This window comes from Orcinus orca, chromosome 19 (assembly GCF_937001465.1).
Source record: "Orcinus orca chromosome 19, mOrcOrc1.1, whole genome shotgun sequence".
Lineage (NCBI taxonomy): Eukaryota > Metazoa > Chordata > Mammalia > Artiodactyla > Delphinidae > Orcinus > Orcinus orca.
The window spans coordinates 22048274-22070521 of NC_064577.1; the positions used below are offsets into that span (position 1 = coordinate 22048274).

Sequence of the window (22248 nt, forward strand, 5' to 3'; positions counted from 1 at the left end):
CAACCCCATGCAGGTGCGATCTCCCAAATGGCAAACAACTTCTCAGTTCAAAGGGTCTTTTCCAGGCCAACCTAGTCTCTGTTGGCCCAAAAAAGTGACCAGGAAGACAGCAATGGCCAGGGTCTTCTAGGACGGGCTTCTGGAAGACTGCAAGAGGCTCAGAATCCGATGTGGCAAGTGAGTCAAGTGAACGAAGGACCAACCTGCCTTGCGACCGACAAGGCATGTCCCCTTGAGATGGGGAGATGACCCTGGATTATCTGGGTGAGCCCCATGTAAGCCCAAAGGTCCTTAGGAGAGGGAGGCTGGAGGGCCGGGGCTAGAAAAGAGAGGGAGAGAGATTACAAGATGCTATGCTTCCGGCACAGAAGATGTAGAAGACCCATGAGCCGAGGGCTGCAGACAAGCCCCAGAGGCTGGACCAGGCACAGATTCTCCCAGAGCTGCTGGAGGCTGTGCAGCCCCACCGACAGTTTGGCGCTAGCCCAGTGAGCCTGCTCTGGGCTTCTGACCTCCAGAACCGTAAGATAATAAATTTGCCCTGTTTTAATCCACTAAGCTGGCGGTTGTTACAGCAGCCACATGAAATTAGCACCGCGAGGAACCTTGAAAAAAAAGGCAACCAACTTCAATTATTTGGACAATGTCATCTCTGTGGAACGCTGTCACCCCTGGTGATGTCAGACGGCTGAGGTGTCGCTGAACACAGGAAGCTCTCTGTTTGAGCAGTAGGGACCTGGTCTTGAGGAAGTTCAAAAGCCACCTTTATTCCTCAAACTGCTGCCATTCCCTGTCACCAAGCTTTGACAGCAACTGGAGGGTGTTACCCAGAGTGGGCACAGCTAATAATCACAGCCTGTGTAATACACGTCAGCCAGGAGAAGGCTTCAGAATAAATACTGCATCAGGAGGTTGTATTTTTTTCTGTACCATGTCTCTATCCTTCATGTTTGAGAAAGATTTAAGCTCATTACATGCACGGAGATACTAAGGTGTGAGCTGTTTGCAGGGAAAGAGGTTACGTAGGTTATGTATCAAGAGAACATCCCATCTTTGCCCACGTAATTCAGAATTTAAGTTTCTAAGTCAATGTTCTAAGCCTGTGTTCCTACACTGTCTAGGAATGTAACAGGCAAAACAAGCCTTAACAAAGGGATAAAGATTAGCTTCCCTTTTGGAATAATGGGTATAACGAGGGTTGCCAGGTGCAAACACTGTACTAGGCACCTTAGTCCTCAGCAACTCTACAGGGCGGACAGTATTATCCCTGACTTGCCACTGTAGACACGGAGGCTCAGACAGTTTGAGAAACTTGCCTGAGTCCCCACAGCCTGTAAATAATAAAGTCAGGAGTGCAGCTCACGCTGGTCGGATTTCCAATCGCGTGTCTTTTTGATTATGCTACTGCCTCGGAAATAAATGCACGAGGCGCTATGCTGAATACATACCACAAAGCCACCCGACAGCGAACACGAGAGCTCTACAAAGAGCTGACGGTCGGCCTACCATGGAATCCATCACCCGCTCCCTGCTGGAGCTCAGTGGGGAAGGGACGGTGCCGTCCACAGGGTGGGGCGTGGTCAGAAAGGTGGCTACACAGCGACCCAGGGTTCTAACCCACCCAATCACTGGCATGTAGGAAGCTTTGTAAAATAGGAAGACAAGCCACTCAATACGTGTCATGACGAAGACAATGCAGCGTGGCCACTGCTGTCAACCCACAGATATTGGAGCCACTTTGCTTAGAACCACGTGGGTGTGCTTTTCCCATGATCCACTGCAGTGTGCCGCTGAGAGCACCAATCACTGATTTTCTGACACAGAAACCAAACTTACGGTCACCAAGGGGAAGGGGGGGATAAATTAGGAGACTGGGATTAACGTATACACACTACGGTATATAAAAGAGATAAACAACAAGGACCTACTGTATAGCACAAGGAACTACATTCAATATCTTGTAATAGCACATGATGGAAAGGAAATCTGAGAACGAACCTGAATGTATATATATACGTATACATCGATACGTACACGTTTATATAACTGAATCACTTTGTTGTACACCTGAAACTAATGCATTATAAATAAACTATACTTCAATAAAAAAACAAACCACAACAAAACAGAAAATAAATCACTCTGATTTTGCTAAAGAGGCATCACCGGGACCACCTCTGACCCAGCGTTTCCATGCAGGGCCGTCTCACAAGCAAGATCCTCCCTTCTTTGCCCCCAGTGTTTCTTAAGCTGGTTTGCTGGTGACCACGTAAGAAATACGTTCTACCACACATGCATCTCACACGTACGTGTAACAAAAACAAAAGTTCCGTGAACCAAGGCGTACCCTTACTCTGCGTGGGGAGCTCTCGCGGTTTCTTTTTCTGTATTATTTATTCCCCACATATCGACTTGGTGATTCAGGGATGACTCTACATCCTACGAGGGGGCTGTGTCTATAGCTTGAAAGCCCCGGGTCTAAAAAAACCAGGGCAGTCAGGGTCCTACCTCCGGGGCGATGTAATCTGGGGTCCCGCAGAAGGTCCTGGTCGTGACCCCGTCCATCATGTGCTCCTTACACATCCCAAAGTCCGCAATCTTGATGTGTCCTTCTGAATCCAGCATGACGTTATCTAACTTCAGGTCTCTGCAAAGAAGCGGGTGGCATCAGCGTCCTTCCCATAATGTCACATGCTTTGCTCTGCTGCTCGTGAGACAGAAGCGCCTGTGAGTGGCTGCGTCCCAATGGCACATTAACTACGGTCATGGGAGTGCTGGGACCAGGAATTAGGACTTATTTATTTTTCCATCTCTAGAGCCCAGTGTAGTGCCTAGCATGCAGCAGGTACTTAATAAATGCAGACTGAACGAATGACTAAACGACTGAGCTAGTGATTCCCGACCTTGGCTGTGCAGGTGAATCACCAGAGATCCCAAATGAGCAGCTCTGAGGAGACCCCAGTCACCGGTTTATTAGTGTCCCACCCGGAGAGATCAGACACACAGCCAGGTGTGCAAACCACGGGCTCAGAACAACCTCGCTGGGTCACCCGCGTCCCTTCCATTCTGCCCCGTGCTGTATGGTCTTCTAATTACTCTCCGCTTAATACTGGAGAACATTCTCCCTTCATTGTAACCAACAACGGGAGGAACCGAATCCAACAGTTGTCCCCTTCCCCTCCCAGCTCCCGTGTTCCTCTGCGGAGCACCGCCAACAGAAATGCAGCTTTCACTGGCCCCTCACCTCTGTGCCAAGTCAAAGGCAGAGGAAGGAGCTGGCAGGGAAAAGAAAAGCATGTTTTCTTACGGAAGCAGAAATGAGATAAACGATCTTGTGAGGTCCGGGAACCAGAAGGTGGTTCGGATTTGCCCGGAGGCTGTGCAAAGAATGGTGGTCCCCGCAGGTCTCCGTGACCCGGGGCGTGGTGGTGGTGTGGGGGGGGTCCGCTCCATGTTCTAAGTCCCCATCACAGAACTCACACCCACAGAGCCCAGAGGTCCAGCAAAGCCTCCACAGTGCTGCGGCCAGCAGGGCTTCGATACACACCTATAAATGATGCCTCTTTTATGAAGAAAGAACAACCCAATGGAAATCTCTGCTGCGTAGAACCTGCAAAAGAAAACACCTGTCAGGTGTCTGGCTTGCTTTCTTTGGCCTCCTGGATACTTTTTACCCTCAGGATCGGGCATCGAAATGGCAAAAGAACGGAAGACCCTGGACAAGCAGAGCTCAGCACTGCCCTATGTGTACCGTCAACCCTCTGCCGTTTTATGACTCCAACCTCCCCAAGGAATGATACAGCTAGTAAACTCAATGAAGCAGGTTTATCACCTGTCCCCAGATAAGCGCTTCTTGTCTGGGGCAGGTAGACAGGTAATTACTGCTGAAAAGACATTTTGAATACGATCCTTTAAAGAGTGGCTGTCTGCTGGGCTGTTCTGTCAGGGCTATGGTAGATTGGAGCAAATTTCCATTTTCCTATTCAACGGCAGAATACATTAGTGTTTGAAAATACACTTGTGCCCTGGAAGACAAAGGACAGGGTGTGATGCTCTCTGCAGGTGGTTTACTCACCCCCTCACCGCTACCCCAAGCGCTGGGAGAAATGGGACCCACGCCAGGATTCAGACCTCATGCACCCTTTTTATTTTTTTCATTCTTACAATATTCTTACAATTTTTAAAAACTTATTTATTTATTGGCCGCGAGGCACGTGGGATCTTAGTTCCCCGACCAGGGATCGAACCTGTGCCGAAGTGCAGAGTCTTAACCACTGGACTGCCAGGGAAGCCCCGTGATGCACTTTTTAAAATAATTCATAATAAAAAGCAGTTACTGCCTTCGCTTCAAAATTGTTCAGGGGTCAATATCTGAAACTCCGAATGAGTGCTGAAGGAGGTTTTAAAATTTGCACAGCGTTTAGGAGTTCTTGACGTCTAAGAAGACACAAGATGCTGCCCGTATAAACGTCATACCGGGAGGCTTCCAATAAGCACACGTGTTTATATGAGCAGAGAAACAACACCAAACCCCCAACGGGGGGCAGGGGGGCACCTCTGAGGGCTGGCAGGAGAGGGGGCGCCGAGGAGGGAGAAGGGGGTCACAGGTGACGGTCATATGATTTTTTCGTGCTTTTCTATATTTTTAAAGTGAAAAGCTTTCCAGCAGCACAAATACAAGGGAATGGTACTAAATGGGACGGCCTGTTAGCTCATGATGGAAGGTGGTTCCTTACAGCTCTGTGTTGTCAAGCTTCGTTCTGTAACCTGTGCATTTTAATGCTCTGTAACTAACAACACGAGAGACAGGGCCACCCGCCCCTCCGGTTTTGAGCATCCGCCCAAGACTGCCCCGTTCTGTCTCCAGCGAGCCTGCCCCAGACCGGCTCACCCCGCACGGGCCGGAAGTGCCCCAGGCTTATCTCTTTCAGACTGAACATCGGCCAGAACCCGATTAACGTTTGCCCACTCTGTTCATCAGGGCACCTGCGCACTGGGCATCCTCACTCCGGGGACAAAAGAGCTGTGTGTTTAGATTTGCTTCTGCGAGTTTCCCGTGACTTCCTGGCCCCTGGAAAATGGGCTGATTCCTCAGGTCTCAAAGCCTCGCCTCTAGATAGATGATTCTCTGTCTCCCCCTGGAGCCCACATCTCTCTCCGGGGCCGCCGATGCCTGCATCCCACTGAGACCTCCTAAGTGATCCCCCGCAACCTGCTCCTCCGGACGGCTGCCCCTCCCCAGTCTGCAGAGGGGCAGCACCTGGAGACGCTCCTCTCTCCTCACCCCCAGGCCCCAAGTTCTGGTTTTCTTCCTCCAGAAAGTCTCTCCATGCACTGGCTAGGCTTAGGCTCCAGCCTGTGTCCTCCACACAGACTGTCACCTGCCCGGCCTCCGCCGGCCATCCTTCCATCTCCTCTTGGCCAGGGCCCCATGGAAACTTCACCTGATGCTGCCAGGCCCCCCTGAGGCCCCTTCCAGGCTCTCTTGTTCCCCAGCCAGGCCCTCTGCTCGGCCCATCACCCAGAGCCCCTTTATTTGTTCAATTAATGAGTGAATGGCTCGATCGACAGGCGTGGAATGGGGTGACAGGGCATCTATACACCTGCATCTCCAGCTTGCCGGAAGTGGAATAAACTGCTCCGGAGGAGACGTTTAGGTGGACCCTGTCAACCAACCTGCCCCCGGGAAGGTGACGGTATTCCACCCCAAACCGGGCACAGCCCTGCCTCCAGATCCCCCCGGCAGAGGCTCCCGGGTGGGAGTGCCACGCGGTCTACGTTCAGGGGCTCAACTACAAACTACTCACACTGCTTGCGGTTCCTTAAATTTTCCTACTTGCTGGATGTGGTACATGAGGTCCCCGCCGTTGACGTATTCCATGACGAAGTACAGCCGATCCTGAGGACCAAGGTTGACAGGTGAGCAGGCTGACAGCAGCAGCGTGGCGGCCTCCACTCTCCCAACGGTGCTCTGCTGTCTCATTAGTAAAACGTGGGCCACACTGGCGGGTGTGCCCAGTAGAGTCGGTCCCGGTTTTCTCCCCCAAATAAAGAATAAGTAATAAGCCCTATTGCGTGAGGCCCTTGGGACGCACAGAGTCACGACGTAACCCTGAAACGACGGGTTACGTCAACCTGTCTGCTCCCAATCAGAGGAACGGCCTCCAACCTTCCCTCTTCTCCTACACGCAGAATACACTTCTAAGTTAGGGACGGCGTGAAGGGTCCATATGGGCCAATTACTTCGTCTTAACCAGTGTCCTGGTTCGCAATGTCTGGGAGGCAATGCCACGGTAAAGTAACGTGTTTACCCAGACGCTCCTGACAGCAAACTCGTGGTGAGGTCGTGCTTGTACATTACACATGCTCAGTGATGCTCACTGTGAGGGACGGGACTGTACGTGGAGAGGTTAACCCAATGTTCTCTTCATGCCCAAGTGCTGTTTTTCATTTTCTCTGTCACTGATATGCCAAGTGCTGGCCCCATGAAGCGCATACATCACAGAACTAAGTAAACCTGCGTATTTATGAGGACAACACGCTGGGACAGACAGGGAGACTGAGTGGGTGCAGGAGGAAGTAACTGCACGGCACAGGTAACAGCTGACCTCTGCTCTCTTCCAGAAAACACCACCATTTCACAGAGGTTAGTACACATTAAAGCAGTGCACAGGAAGAAAGAAAAATGACGCAGCTGCTGCCAACAGCCAGGGAAACGGCTCTGGGAGCTTCAATCTCTCGCTTTCCTGTTACAAACTTTCATTTCAATTTTATTTCTCTGCTTTGTAGCTTTCCAGAGCTTCATCAGTGTAACCAGGGTTACGGGATCTGGACTGGGTTTCTTTCTCTTCTCTGCATATCGCTAACTTCCCCCCTTGGCGCTACCTAGGAGCTGCCTCTGGGAGCAGAGGGCCGGCCGGCTGCCAGCAGCAGGCTGACCCTCAGTGGCCGGGCCCCGACCCTGCGGCCCCACTGTCCACCCGAGGCTCCAGGGTGCTGCTCTGCGAGTAGCCATGACGGCTACTGAGTACTGAGCCACATCTGCAGGAGGACAGCCGCGGAGGCGTGCAGAGCCCGTCTTTGGGAATGGCCTCACTGTGGTGCCGAGTTTCTATTTCTTGTAGGTTACTCGCAAGCACCACGCCAGGGTCCCACGACCAGCTAACTAGCGCTTTGGAGATTGTTGTGTCCTCTCTTTAGTTAACCTATACGGCAGGGCTCAGCAAACATTTCCTGTAAAGGGCCCAAGTGAATACTTTAGGCTCTGTGTGTGTCTTGTAACTACTCAGCTCTGCCTCTGCAGCATGAAAGCGGCAGTGCTGGGTAAGTGAAGGGGCAGGGCTGTGTCCCAAGAAAACTATTCATGGACCTTGAAATCAGAATTTCATCTAATGCTCGCACGTTACAGAACAGTCCTTTGTCTAAACCTTTCTCAGAGCTCACAGGCCATACAAAACAGGCCAGGCGGCCACCCCCTGCTGTGCGCATTCCGGAACATACTCTGTCACGAGGGTGGGTCTCCTGATGCTCTGACACCTGGACCGGGGGTCCTAATGAGCCAGGACTGTGAGTTACTGTTTTGTCTCTCTAAGTCTTAACACTGCCCGGTGTGTGTTTAGGAAACCTTTGCTCTAAGCTTTCACGGAACTAAATGGAACTAACACTAACTCTCTAAGTAGGGCACATCACAGAGGGGGACGCCCCGAATCCGCCAGTGGTACCCGGGCTGCTCGGCAGAGGAGGACGTGGGGCTGAGAGGTCCCCACGCTTCGTCTGTTCCCAGCCTCTTCCCAGGCGGAAGGCTGGCTCGGACTCCGAGGACCCTGTGCGGTTGGGGGCAGCTCCCGAGGGCCCTTACCACCGTCTGGAAGCAGGAGTGCAGCTGCGTCAGGAACGGGGGCTTGTCCGGCAGGGCCAGCACCCGCTTCTCCACCAGGGTGCACTCCACATCGTCGTCCTGGATCACCACGTCCTTCTTCAGTATCTTGATGGCGTACAGCTCCTCCGTCCCCTTCCTGTCCGCCAGCATCACCTGCAGGCAGACCGAGAGCAGCCTGAACGCTCCCGGCACACGGCGGCATGGGGGCGGGGAGCCGCTCAGGCCGTGCGTGGGGCTCGTCGCTGTTAATAAGGCTCCACCCCGTGTGCCGGTTTTGAAATACTGCTCGTCGCCGCACGGGAATTCCTCAGGCTGCCTAGTTTCTACGCTGCCGAGGTTTAGACTCCGTGCGGGCTGTCGCCACACGAGGGCGCCACTGCAGCCGCTGAAAGGGATACTCGACGTGCTCTGCAGGAGTCTTGCGTCAGGCACGTGTTACAGGAGCGTCCTCAGAGCACAAATGTGACTGACCTTTGTACCCTTCTCACAAGTCAGGAGCCAAGTCCAGAAAAAAGGGGGCAGGATCAAAATCAGTGCCTGGATCTACCATGAGATATGGGGCCAGAGAAGCAAACGTAGGTACACAGGCCGGCCACTGAAGAAACCCAGTTCAGCATCTGTTAATGATTACGTTTGCTTACTATGAGTCAACATTTAATTTTTTTTTTTTTTTTTTTGTGGTACGCGGGCCTCTCACTGTTGTGGCCTCTCCCGTTGCGGAGCGCAGGCTCCGCACGCACAGGCTCAGCGGCCATGGCTCACAGGCCTAGCCGCTCCGCGGCATGTGGGATCTTCCCGGACGGGGGCACGAACCCGCGTCCCCTGCATCGGCAGGCGGACTCTCAACCACTGCGCCACCAGGGAAGCCCCAACGTTTAATTTTTAGTTGTGAAAACTACTCGTCCAACATTCTGGAGAACCCACTCCGTCATGCGCCCAGAAACGGAGACACACCAGGAGCCTCGTGTGGCTTTTTGGATACAGTTGCTTTTAATGAAATGGAAGTGGGAAACCACCAGGAAACGTGTGCAGAGCACAGGGAATCTGAAGGGCTGCTCTGGAATCCTCGGGGAGAACAGGACTGACCCCAACGTTCTCTGCCAAAGCCTGGCCCCGTCGTGGACCCGGCTCTCTTACCTTCCCGAAGCTGCCCTTGCCCAGCACCATGAGGAAGTTGAAGTCGGTGAGTTTCACTCTGTCGAGGTTGTTGGAAGGCTGTCTCCTGTCAGGACTAATGCCTTTGTAGCCAGCAGGGCCGAGCTTGGCTTTCTAAACAACAAGCACACACGTGAAAACCGTCAGTCGTTCTCCCAGGGCAAAAAGTGACAGAAAACTCTGTGGCTCAGCTGGGTACTGTGTGGGGATGGGATGGGGTGAGAGAGGGAACCAGGGTGACGAAGCATCTCTTCCTACCTCCGTGGCTATACTCACCCTAACGGCAACGTTTTCAAAGGAGCAAAGGGTTGCCCGTACTCATCACAAGACGACTATGTCTTTTTTTAATTAATTAATTAATTTTTGGGCTGCATTTGGGTTGTTGCTGTGCGCGGGCTTTCTCTAGTTGCGGCGAGCAGGGGCTACCCTTCACTGCGGTGCGCAGGTCTCATTGCGGTGGTTTCTCTTGTTGCGGAGCACGGGCTCTAGGCGCGCGGGCTCAGTGGTTGTGGCTCGCGGGCTCTAGAGTGCAGGCTCAGTAGTTGTGGCCCACAGGCTTAGTTGCTCCGCAGCATGTGGGATCTTCCCGGTCCAGGGCTCGAACCCGTGTCCCCTGCATTGGCAGGCGGATTCTTAACCACTGCACCACCAGGGAAGCCCGACTCTTTATGTCTTTAACCGAGAACCAAGTCACAGGACTCTGGCAAAGGGAGGGTTAATTCTCACCCAGGGATGGAAAGGTTAACTTCTTGGGGAAAACGGGGCTTTGTGACAGTTAGTGTAATAAAAGAAATAAACTATGTACTGATGCTTTCCTTATTTGCAGATTTTCCAACTTAAGATTAATCTGCAGAAACCCATGCAGGAAGGGAGAGTGTGTCCTCTGGAGAAAACCTGCTTAAATGGCAGGCCGCGGGGGTGAGTTATTGCTACTTTAAAAGGTACCGTAAGAAGAACAGAGGGTTGTTTTTTTTGGGTTTTTTTTTAGGTAAAGAGCTGGACTCGTGAAGAATGGTGACGTAAGAGCATCTGGTTTCCCACGAAGCCCACAGTGCTCTTTGCACCTGAAGATTCCTGGGTCGTGACCTGTGAGTTACCCCAAGGAGTTCTCATCCACTAGACTCATGCTGTGTAAAGACCACCCCTCGGTACTCTCACGGGGAGTTAAGAGTCTCAGGTCAGAGGCGAAAGGTGCAGAGAAGACAAGGCAAGGGGACCACACGGGGCATCTGGGCTGGTGGGGGAGCCCGTGGAGGCGCTGGAGCAGGTGCGGGCTTCCCCACAGGCTGAAATCCACCTGCCGGGGAGGCACCGGTTGCCGGTCAGCAGCTGGAAAGGCAGCCCTGAGCCGAACGGCAAAGACTCTGGGGCTCTGGCCCTGTTCTTAATGAGGGGGTCCAGCAGATCTGAGCAAGGGCAGCTCTGGCTCCCAGGGAGATGGCAGGAGGTGGAGAAGGCTCTCGAGAGCTGTTGTGTATGACCAGAGCGGCCCCAGCCCTTGGGGGGAAACGTGGATTACTTCTTTAGCAGCAGAGGAGGCTCTCGAGGAATCACCCACCCTCCCCATGCGCAGGAGCCCCTCATGCACAGTTACTGAGTGAGCTGCTGGCAGCCGGCTCTGCTGGGGAGGTCTGCGTTTGCAGAAGGAGCCCGTCAGCCGCCTCCGCAGCCCCAGGCCCGGTCCCGCACTCGGCACGAGCTGTGCACTCAGCATTATGGTAGAAGGAAGAAAGAAGTGAAGCCCGATCGTGTTCATCACATGCTGGGCTGTTAGGTGACGCTTTTCTCTGATCAAAATAACCCATTCGTAGAGAGATCAAACCCTGGGGCTTGAGTGCCAGCTCGGATGAACTGAGTGAACCCATCTAAGCAGAGGCACTAAAACATGGGGGAAGGATGGCCCAACTCTTTTGCTTCAAGGCTGGAAGTATTTAAGGCAGTTGTACTAGGGCCCTAGTGACAGCGCATGTGCGAGGTGGCGGGAAAGACGTGTGACCCTGGGACCACTGGAAACACAGATGCTCCAGAGAAACGAAACCTGAAGGAGCCCTCAGCAGGCCTCCCCGTTGGCAAAGGGTGGAAGGAGTTTTCAGACAGACTTGTGAGGAGCCAGGACGTAACCACGTGGGTTACGTTCACCCCCCTCAGCTGCAGGACCAGCCCCGTCCTCCAAACATCGGCCCAAGAACGAGTCCAACTTGATAAGCCTTCTCGTTTGTGCCCAAACTTAGATAATCAGGAAGCGCAAGACGGGAACACGGACTGCGCGCCTCTACTCCACTCTTCCGATGGCCACAAAGGAAAAAGGGATCCGAAAGCGGCACAGAGACCTTGATTTCATCGGGAACTTCATGACGACGTCTGAAAAGGCCCACATGCGGCGGCCTCACGCTCGAGGTGCTGGAACGGCTGAGAGGGAGCAGGAACGTGCCTGCTGCCGCCGAGCGCAGCTGAGGCCCTGAGCAGGTGCCCCTGGTGGCCCCGGTGGCCTTGCCCAGCCGTCCTGCCCCTCCCTCCTCTGGCGCTTCAACTCCAGTGCAGGAGGGGACACGGGCTGACGCAGCGAGGCCTCCAACCTGCCGCGGGGCTCACAAGCCCGCATCCGCCGCCTGTACCAGGGCCGCGGCCTTGGTCTCATTCCAGGGACAGGACACCCCTGCAGTCAGGTGCTCGCGGACCTCTGAAGCCGGATGCTGCTCTGAAATCAGTGTGTAGGGTCTGGGATGGACGACTGGCCACGAGCGACCCTGACTCCAAGGCGGACCACGAGCCCGTGGCCACGGTCGGCCCCCAGCGCGGGGAGGCCCCCAGCCCCAGGTGGCCGGAGGAAGAAGCAGCCTGGAGCCCTCAGGCAGCAGCCCTGCCCCTGAGTGCAGTTCGCCCCACAGACCCCTCGGCCTCAGCCCGCCACCCAGGCTGCCCCCTGCCCAGGCCCTGCGGCCACCGCAGCTCTGGGCTTTCAAAGCAGCTCTCTCAACAGCAGAAAATTCCACGAGCTCAGAATCTCATTATTCTGGGCGGGCCTGACCTGGGGTGGAGGAGACCCCGGTGGGCCCCTCGGGAGCCGCGTCTCTGGGGGCGGCAGCGAGGCCTGGGGGCCGGAGGGCTGAGGACCCCAGGAGGGGCGTGGGCACTGGCCCGGCCCCCGCCTTCTCACCCGTCCCCCCAGGCTGTCTGCGTGCGGCTCCGCCCCGGCCTGTGCCCCTCCCCAGGGTGCAGCTCACCTGTCACGCGGTCCTGCCCTTCTCCCCCCTGGTCTCCTCCTAACAGCTCCCAGGGCTGCTGGTGAGCATTTATTTACCGCGTCTTTACGTGACTGACGTCTCACTCGACAGCGACCCTGTCACACCAGATCCGCCTCCAGACTCGTCCAGAATCTGCCCTCTCCTCAGGGCCTCCTCCTCGACCTCTCTGGCCAGTCCGGTCACCACCCCCCTCGCCACTCGCTGGTCTCCCCGCTTCCACCCTACCCCCCGTCCGCTGCCTGCAGGGATCCTCTTCCAGGGGATCCCGCCCTGGTCCCCGACGGCCCGTCTGGCGGAGAGAAAGGCCGAGCCCTCCCAGTGGACGAGGAGTCCTGGCTGGCCTAGCTCGGACCTTAACCGCCGCCCCTCTGGCTGTCTGTCCGGCCCCGGGTCTTTGGTTGGCGCCTTGCTGTCTGGTTTGTCCCCAAATCCAGCTCAAGCGGCACCCCTCTGTCACCCTGATGTCTCCATCCTGGGATCTCCAACCTGGGGCCAACACGGTCTGTGACCGGTCCACGTGCCCTGAACCTCTGGCTCTGCGCCCCCGTGCCTGCCTGGACTGGCCCACAGCTGCTGTCACGGATGTCACGTCATGCCACGTTTCCCCAGCAGGGCTGAGCCCCGTTCCCAGCTGAACTCTCGTTCTCAAAACCTTGTGGCAGAGCCGGCTTCCGGGAGGACCTCAACACACACTTGTACCTTCTTCTTGGGTTTGCTGATCTGCCTTCCTCACTAGGCCGTGAGGCCCCGGGAGACAGGGACCATCTTAGTCATCTCTGTATCTTCAGGCGCAGCAGTCGTGGGGCCCGTGCTCATACACTCACTGACTATCTCATTCACCCACTCAGACACGTGAACTCACGGGGAGCAGTGGGACTGACAGGATCGGACGGGGCCAAACCATGAGCTGTAGGTCCGCCTGCAGCTGGGGCTCGCGGGGGAGGTGACAAGCGTTACCACAGAAAGGCGGCAGTTACCAGGTGGCCGCTTCTGAGAGCTGGCCCTGACGCCGCGCATCTGGACGTTCGTACCTGGTCACGATTCCTTCCCTCACGCCGTCACGGGTCAAGCTGGGGCAGCCACAGGGAGGGGCCACGAGGACGTCCCTACCTTCAGGGAGGATGACCACGTGGTGACCCTCCCCAGAGGCCACGCCAGCCCGGCCAGCAGGCCCTCGCGAGAGCTTCTCTGCAGGGACGCACCTCCTGTGAGTGGACCCGCTGGGATCTTGGACTGAAGAACAGCAATGACCTTCTGAGCCCAACCGGCCTCCGAGCAGGACAGAGACCTGCCCTTCCCGGCCTGCATACTGTTGACAGAACTCCGGGTGTCAGGAATGTAATTCAGACTCCACCAGGGGTGCAAACAAAATCAATATATGTCCAGGGATACAGGGTCTCACGGGAGAGCTGTGGGCAAACCCATGAGGCATCGGAATAATCGTGCTGACATCTCTCGCTCACAGCAACGTAAACATGACCCGGCCCAGTCTGATGCCCCACGGGGTCCGTGAGCAGATGGGAATCCACATCACGGAGACCGGAAAGCCGGCTACCTCCTGAAGGCTGAAACTCAGAGGAGAGAGAACATCACCAGGGCTGCCGATGCCCCATGCTGAGGAAGCTCAGATCCTGAGTGAAGGAAGCTGATGGAGGGCCGGGCTCTGAGCCGCAGCCGATGGCAGGGAGCTGCAGTGAGGCCCCGTCCTCCGCCCCGCAGGTGGGACGCCTCAGCCCTGATGTCCTGTGTTAATTTCTCTGGCGAGCAGCAGCCCGGAGTCCGCAGTGCGAGTCCCAGCTCAGCACATGGCGTGTGGCCGGGCACGAGCCCCCGAGCCCCTCGAGCCTCTGGTCCATCCTCTGTGAGACGGGGTGACCCTGCTGGCCTCCCTCTCGCCGGGCTCTTGGGAGGAGCACGGTAACTGGTACCCAGCAAGGGCTCGACGTGTGGCACCTCTCATTTTTCTTCCTAGTCACCTCCATTTTCCCAAGAGGGCCCAGTGGAGCCCCAGCAAGAGTGTCTGCTCAGCACACAGTGGGTCTTCAGAACCCCCGGGTCCTCGTGTGTGACTTCAGAACACGGTAGCACGTATTCCACAAATATCTGTGTGTCCGTCATGCCTCAGACATGGGGGCTAGGTGCTGAGGAAACCAGATCAATAAGTAGCCTCTCCTCTGAAGAACCTGCAGTGCAAAGGTCCTGTGGTCCGTGGACCGGCCATGTCGGCATCACCAGGCGGCTTGTCAGAAATGCAGCCTCTCCACCCCGCCCCAGATCCACCAAATCAGAACATGCTTTTCCAACAAGCCCCTCAAGTGATTCCTGCACACATTTACAGCTTGAGATGTGCGGATCTAAGACAATCGAAATGTTTCTCCCCCAGATTCAATGATCCCAAGACTGTTTTCACCTCTAAACACCTTCAATTATCACATCAATCAAGGGCAGCTCTGGAAAGAGCCCCTGACTTGGATTCTAAAGAGCTTGGCTCAAATCTTGGCCTTATCCATATTCGCTGTGTGAGCCTGGGCAGATTACACGGCCTCTCTGTGGCTTGGGTCCCTCACGTTTAATACGGGGCTGATAAGACCTCTACATCCCTGGGCAATGCTGCAGATGAAACGAGGAATCCTTTTTGAGAGCCACCACCACAGCTCCTCAGAGCACACCCTTCAGCTTGGTCTCCTTTCCTTTGCCCCGGGAGGGAGACACTGTTGGTGCCTACCCCAGGCTCCTGGCACACACCTGCTCCCTGACGGCGGGTCAAAGGCCTCTGTGAGCAGCTGCAGGCTGCCTGGTGCGTGGATCGGAAACCCTGTGCCCCGTGGGTACGTGTCGGGGCTGCAGACAGACTCCCCAGGGGCTCGGGACCTGTGGGGAGGTCGAGGCATGTCCCCGGGGGCTTCCGTGCCCTCCTGGTGGGCAGGACAGGAAACGGGTCTCAGCAACTGCTCACCCCGATTTCTGAAGAATCTTATGTAGCCCCCGAAGAGGCTGGGCTAGAACTAGGTGCAGGAAAAGACCTCGACTTATTAAAATGGCATAGAAAGTTTTAAAAGAGGAAATACAAATGGAAACCGTGTATAGTGTTGCAAAATAGAATAGTGACTTTAAATGCTGAAGCTTTAGCGTGCCCTTTTTTTTTTCAATTAGACTGAAACACAGCATGGTTTATCGGCTATGATTAAACAACTGAGAACCCAGGATCCTTAGGTTCCTTGAAAGATGGCATATCAGCGTGAGGCCCAGTCTGGTATCATGGTGCTAACTGGATTACCAGGACTCGAGAACAGGCAGTACTGTTTCCCCATCGGAAAATTTACTAATAGCCAACATGTGTCTCATTTTATACGACAGATATATTCTTGTGAAGTCATAACCGCCTGCCATCATTGAACGGGTTCACAATTTAAAGGACTCCTAGTGTGGCGTTTCTATAAATCACACAGAGCAAGTCGGAATACTGTAGAGGTGCCCAGTGGGTCTGTCCTGCAAGCACACAGCCTTTGGGGAACACTCTGAAGTTTGCTTTCCCGTTTAACTACATTCTAGTCGTTCCTATTTGGTAAAAGTGTTTCCAATAACACACATAGTATTTGCTAGCATAGTAGAAAATATGGCTTTGATGAATATATTTACCATAGATGTTTGTAAAGTGTAGAGAGAGGAACCTGACGACAGAAGGTTCTTCCTATTCTAAGATTCCGAGGGCAGACAGGCCAACAACGACCAGGTGTAGGGGAAGAAGAATAATTGTAAATTTCTTCTACAATTTTTTTCTGCTATAAAATGTTCTGTGTCTGTATCTGTACATCTGAACAACCTGGCAATGTAAGACTGATGGTGCTTTGGTGCTCTGCTCCATCAACCAGGGCGTGGGTAACAGAAAGAGCCAGGCCACGTATAACCACGGGCCCCACACAGCATCCTGCCTCTAAGGTGACGTGCTCACCTGCAACCAGAGCAACGTTAATTACCTACCACTTACGTGTGGAATCTAAAATACGACACAAATGAACTTGTCTACGAAACAGAAACAGACTCACAGACACAGAGGACAGACTGGCGGTTGCCGAGGGGAACGGGGTCAGGGAGGGAGGGACTGGGAGTTTGGGGTTAGCAGGTGCAAACTAGTGTATATAGGATGGATGAACAACGTCCGATTGTATAAGCACAGGGAACTATATTCAATATCCTGTGATAAACCACGTGGAAAAGATATGGAAAAAGAACATACATATGTATAACTGAATCACTTTGCTGTACAGCAGAAATTAACATAACGTTGTAAATCAGCTACACTTTAATAAATTTTTTTTTATAAGAGAAATCAAGTGGTTTCAGGAGAAGAAAACCACAAAGGAAGGCGTTTTCCATGACACTGTTAATGGAGCACGTCCTGTGTATTTCTCACAAGCCACAAGTCACGGCTATTAGCTCGACTCAGTAAGTGGGCAACGGGTTAAGATATGCTACTTAATGGGCATTAGAGCCTCCTGGGTAGCACAGTCAGAGTAAATAAAACGCCTGCTGCTCTCTGGCTAAATAATTTTTCATCTTCTGGAACATGCCAGGCATGCTTGCTGCCCGAGGGTCTCTGCACTTTCTCCTTCTCTGCCCACACGGGCAGGGCTTTTCCCGTCTCTGCTCAGGTGATGCCTTAACCTCGAGGCTTCAACGTGGCGCCCTGTCGTCCCTCAAGCTCTCCTCACTACCTATTTATATATTTCTTTCTCCCTTTGTCAGAAGGAGGGCGGGAACCTCATCTGTTCTGTTCACTGATGTGTCTCCAGTGCCCAGGAGAGAGCCCAGGGTGGAGTGATCCTCAAATACTTCCAGACTGAATGGAAGGATTGGGGAAGGCAATTCCTTCTAATATGAAACTTTATAAAAGGCAGAGTTATTGCTTTTAAATAATTTCTATAAGAATGCTGCTTCTTGTTATAAAAGTAATACGTGTTCAGTTTAGAAAATTTAACTGGCATGGATAAGTTAAAAAAAAAGGCAATTTAAAATATCCATTATTTTAATCACGAGATAATCACTGTGAACATTTTGTGAGATACGCTTCTAATCCTCTCTCCTCATGTTTTCGTATTTGACCTGCACACAATTCTATTGTTTGTAACCTGTCTTTCCCGTGTACGATGTGATCTTTTTAAGCTACAGGCGCTCTTCTACCGCGTGGCTTTAGGGACTGTATGATGCCCCCCGCACCACTGTGTGGCTCTCCTGCACTTGGTCTAACTATTCCCCTAGTGTTGGACACCTAGGTTGTTTCCAATTTTCACTGTCATCAACGTGCAGATGAACAATTTTGTAATCCACATCTCTGTGCAACCCCGATCTCCCCAGGATAGGTTCCTGCTGTGGAATTGCCAGGTCAAGGGGTCCTGGTATTGCAAAGGCTGGTACACACGGCCGGACGTTCAAATCTGGCCGCGGAAAGTCAGAGAGAAAGGGGGGGAACCCAAAGCCTCAGGGCAGACTCGTCCCTGAAGGCAGGATCTTGGTTCCTTTTGGGTCCCGTGTCTGATTCCGCGGTTGGAAGTCCGAATAGCACTTCCTTTTCAGATTTAGCTTCGTCTATGTGCTTTATGTCAGTCGCCAAGATGGAAGCACACCTTCACCTCCAGGTAACACGGAGAGCAGTCTTGGGAGAGGAGTTAATTGGCTCAGAGAGTTTAACAGTGGTTCTTAGGTAAGCGAACCCCTCAAGTAACCCCACGTCCCCGACTCGGCAGTACAATCCAAACTGCAACTGCAACCTCCCTGCAGCCTGTGTCCTCCTACACACCTGTGTGGACACCTGCCCACTAGAGTCCTCTCCTGGATTTGGGAATCACGGGGAGACAGCAAATCACAGGCGTGTGCCATTCAGCTGTGGGCAGGGGCCTCAGAACCAGAGCCCTGCAGCCACAGAAAGTCCTTGAAAAGGTCAGACCTGCCTATGGTCCAGTTGAAGATGCTCCTGTCCAGAAAGCTAACTGCCCCGCAGGGCCACGGAGCTGGGTCATGACCGCACCGGGCGGGGGAAGAGAAGAACGCTACCCTCCTCTCCATCAGTCCTTGAGACAGGGCCCTGGGGCATCCCGCAGAGGGTCATTCCCCGGTGCTAAGACTGAGGGGGCTTTTAGTATTTGAAAGAAGTTGGAAATAAGCTACTCAAGGCCACCCGTGTTACAGATGAGGAAGCTGGGGCCCAGGGGCCTAGTGGCTGTGTCTAAGTCGATTTTCCTCCCTAGCTTCTGAATCCAACACCCTGATCTTTGAATTCAGTGCTCGCCCCCCTATATCTAGGGTAGGCAAACGTTTCCCATAAAGGGACAGAGATTAAGTGTTTTCTTTGCAAGCCAAATACCGTCTCCGTCGTAGCTACTCAGCTCTGCCGCTGCAGTGTGAGAGCTACGTGAATGAGCTCTCGGGTGAACGACATGGCTGTGTTCCAATAAAACCTTATTCACAGAAACAGGCAGCAGCCAGGATCTGGCCTGTGGGCTGCAGTTCGCCGACTCCTACCCTCAGTCACGCAGGTCCCCAAACCGTTCATCCTCATTTGCAGTTAGATCCAAACCCAACGTCTCTCTCCTCGCTAAGCGAGCAGAACGGCAGCAATTAAGAACCTCAGATGCACTTGAACTAAATTACTACTCAGCCTCTTCCACGACCAGCACCGGAAAAAGCAGCTTTGCAGCCAGACAGCGTGGCGAGTGGAGTACTTATTCGGTAGAGCAAACATTTCTGGGGAAACCGCATTAAGTCATTTTCGGAATGAGAAGCATTTGAACGGACACGTCCACTCAGGCTGTCGCCGCTGCTGCACTCGCAGGCAGCCGGCAGGCCTCTGTTGTCATGGCAACCGAGCCACACTCCCGGGAGACACGCTGGACTGGTGACACATCAGCACTTTGCCCACCGTGGAAAATACAAAGCGTCTGGTTCATCTGGAACCGCGTGTTACACACCTCTCTCTGGTGTCCGGCTGCGCTGTTTTTCTGCAGGCAACCTCGTTCCCCCCCATCTCCCAGATTTGTCCGTTGATGGCTGACACACACCTCAGGCAGGCTCAGCCACGACCGTCAGGTGGTAATAGTACGACTGGTCTCACCTGCTACAAAGGTCCTGGAAAGGCTGCCGACCTTAGTTCTCCCCAGTGGCTGAGGATCCAGGCTTACGTGAGGAGCTGGAACCAAAAACTTTATCCTTTCTAAGTTGTTCCATCTGGAAAAAGACCGTCTTTGACCAGCGAGCTGAGGGCGCACACCCGTCTAAGGCCAACCTCAGACCAGGGAGCTGAGGGCGCACACCCGTCTAAGGCCAACCTCAGACCAGGGAGCTGAGGGCGCACACCCGTCTAAGGCCAACCTCAGAGGAAACCCTAAGGGGAGTGCTCACGGCCACAGCACATCACTGGCAAAGGACCTGGGGCACTTAGTAATTTTTTGAAACCTGTATCCTTCTCCTGCTACAAACACCCGCCTCTGGGATCAACACGGCACCGGCTTTGTAAGTCGGCTGGGGCAGGGTCAGAGCCGAATGAACTCACGAAGCCATCAAAGTAAATGACCTTCCAGACTGCCGGCAATATTCCTTAGAAGTGGGGGAGCCTTCTCTGCGCTGAGAAAGCGGAGTAGATGTGAAGTGGGCTGGACTCGGCACGAGCAGACTGCAGGAACCACTGGGACCTCAAGGAACCCCGGCCTCCTCCCCTTTGCAGGACCATGATGATTCCCTAAAATCAAGGAACAGCTGGGAGCCCAAAGTGAGAACCTCATCTTCATGCCCATCAAAAAACAAAGAGGTGCAGAGTCAAGTTCACTGCTGTCTTCTGGGTGCAGGTTTTCGTGCTCTTTTATTTGCAAATCTTTACTGCCCTCTTGTGGTATTTATTTTCTGGACCGACTGCATTTTGACTGGACTCTTAGCAGAAATACGCCCAAGTTTACTAGTCTGGCCCCACAGAGGTAAAGTTCCCTTAGATGCTGCAAAGTGGCACAAACGAGCTGCAAGTTATACCTTCCCGGCTCTACCTTTATAGAGGATGACTCAGATCTCTCGTGAGAACCAGGCCTTTGCGCGACGCCTATGCAATGTGTGCTGATGCCCGAGTGTGTTTCAGAGTCGCCATGTACGTGATTTCTAGAAAACAACAAAAACCAACCACTTTTAGACGTCTCTGTGTCCTGAATCTCTTGCCAAACCTCTGACTGGGCCCAGACTCTGCAAACCACAGATGCAAAACGTGGTGACAGGGAGGCTGTGAGGGTGGAGGGGGCTGGCTGGTGTGGTACCTGAGACCCGCTGTGTCTATCTTACAGGAAGAAGCACAGAATAACCTGGGAAATAAAGAAATGCGGACAGTCACAGGAGGGCAGAATTCCGTGAAATGGCCACCCCTGGGGAAAGTCAACTGGCGCTAAGCGATCACAGAATGTCAGCTCCCGAAAAACAAACAACAACAAAAACCCAAACCGTAACTGGCGATAAAGCCCAGATCCTTGGGGAAAGTTCCAGACATTTCATCGCCGTTCAGCTGCTGCAGGCAAGGTGGGAAGGACCGGGCACCTAGCAAAAGAGGTTGGAAACTTGATCCCCATGGAGGTAAAGACAGAAAAAAATATGATCCTTTCCCTAAAACGCTGAATCCGTTTGCTCAATTACTCAATTTAAATTTTTTCTAAGATGCCTCTAATTGACAGCAGCAGGCATTTTGAAAGCGGGACTGACTGCAGTTAAATTTAGCACAACATTTCCATAATCGTCGATTTCATCCTATCTTCGCTGAGCGTTTTTAAACTGCACCAGTCTTTGAAAAGGAGGGACCTAATTATAGCTCAATGGGACACCTGCTTCCGAGACTGGCGGCAGCTGCGCTGTTCTGGGCTGTCCCCTCACGCCACCGCCCAACATGGCAATCGGCTGACAGGGGACCTGGGGGGCGACATGGATGGGAAGGACCAGCTCCGGCACTGCTGGCCTCTCCGGGGCCTCGGTTCCTTCATCTGTAAAACGGACTCAAATTCCCCGCCTCCTCCTGTGTAGGGACCCCCGCCCCGTTTACTCAGGAGCTGCTGCCCAGCTGCAGTACCAGAAGGATTGCACCCCGAGGCCGCGGCGGAGCGGAGAGGACGCGAGGGGACGAGGCCCCTCCCCAATGCCTGGGAGCTCCCAGCTACCCTCAGGACGCGCGGCCAAGCCACGGCGTCTGCTCTGAGGGTCTCGTTTCCAGGCCCGGAGGAGGCCCTTGAGGACGAGCTTCGGGGGAGAGGATGTCTCTGCCCCGGAAGCGGACGGGAGTCTTGTGTCAACAGGCCGGGGAAGTAAAATGTAAGTGAATTCAGTTACCGTGACCCCAGGGGTCCCCACAGGCTGCCGGGACCTGGGGAAACGTGGCTCGGAAAAGGACCAGGCCCGGTGAGGACCGAGATGGTGGCTGGGTCGCCCCCCTCCACCCGCCCCCCTCTCTGGGGCAACTGGTCACACGCTCCTCTCCAGACGCCAGCTGAGAGCACTGGTCCGGGGTGCCGGCCGTGGACTGACTACCGACAGGTCTACGCTCAGAAAAAGCCACAAGGAGAAGATTGGCTCACAAGCCAGCGAGGGTGCTGCCACGAAAAGATGTGAACAAGTGACGGGACCCCACTGCCACCGCCGGGTCAGGGTGACCTCCCCACATCCAGGTGACATTTCCCTTCTCAGGTAGAGTCACCTGGGTTCCTTGTCCTAAGACCCCATAACAAAAGGTGCAGGAAACATAAAACACCCCCAGCACAAAGCGAGCTGGCAAAGAGGCTTCGCAGCCGGCACCTCCTGCCCCTGGTCTTAGGTGGCCTCCGGGCAGGAGGGTCTCCCTGCTCAGCTGCAGGCGGGGGCCGAAACCGCTCCCCCGAGAAGGGCTCCGTGTGCCGGGTGCACCCAGGGCCCCGACTCGGGCCCACGAGCCGCTGAGAAAGCCCAACAAAGGAAGGT

The 22248-nt window shown here is 54.1% G+C and overlaps 1 protein-coding gene across 1 annotated transcript in view; it reads right to left on the bottom strand.

Moving 5' to 3' along the window:
- The window catches only part of PRKCA (protein kinase C alpha), a 368337-nt gene that overhangs the window by 37836 nt on the left and 308253 nt on the right, over positions 1 to 22248 (bottom strand). The window contains exons 9-13 of the mRNA XM_004275403.4: positions 9017 to 9148; positions 7859 to 8032; positions 5808 to 5899; positions 3548 to 3610; positions 2509 to 2647 (exon numbers count right to left, since the gene is read on the bottom strand). Of these exons, the coding sequence (XP_004275451.1) occupies positions 2509 to 2647; positions 3548 to 3610; positions 5808 to 5899; positions 7859 to 8032; positions 9017 to 9148 (600 nt within the window). The remainder of the gene's footprint in view (positions 1 to 2508; positions 2648 to 3547; positions 3611 to 5807; positions 5900 to 7858; positions 8033 to 9016; positions 9149 to 22248) is intronic.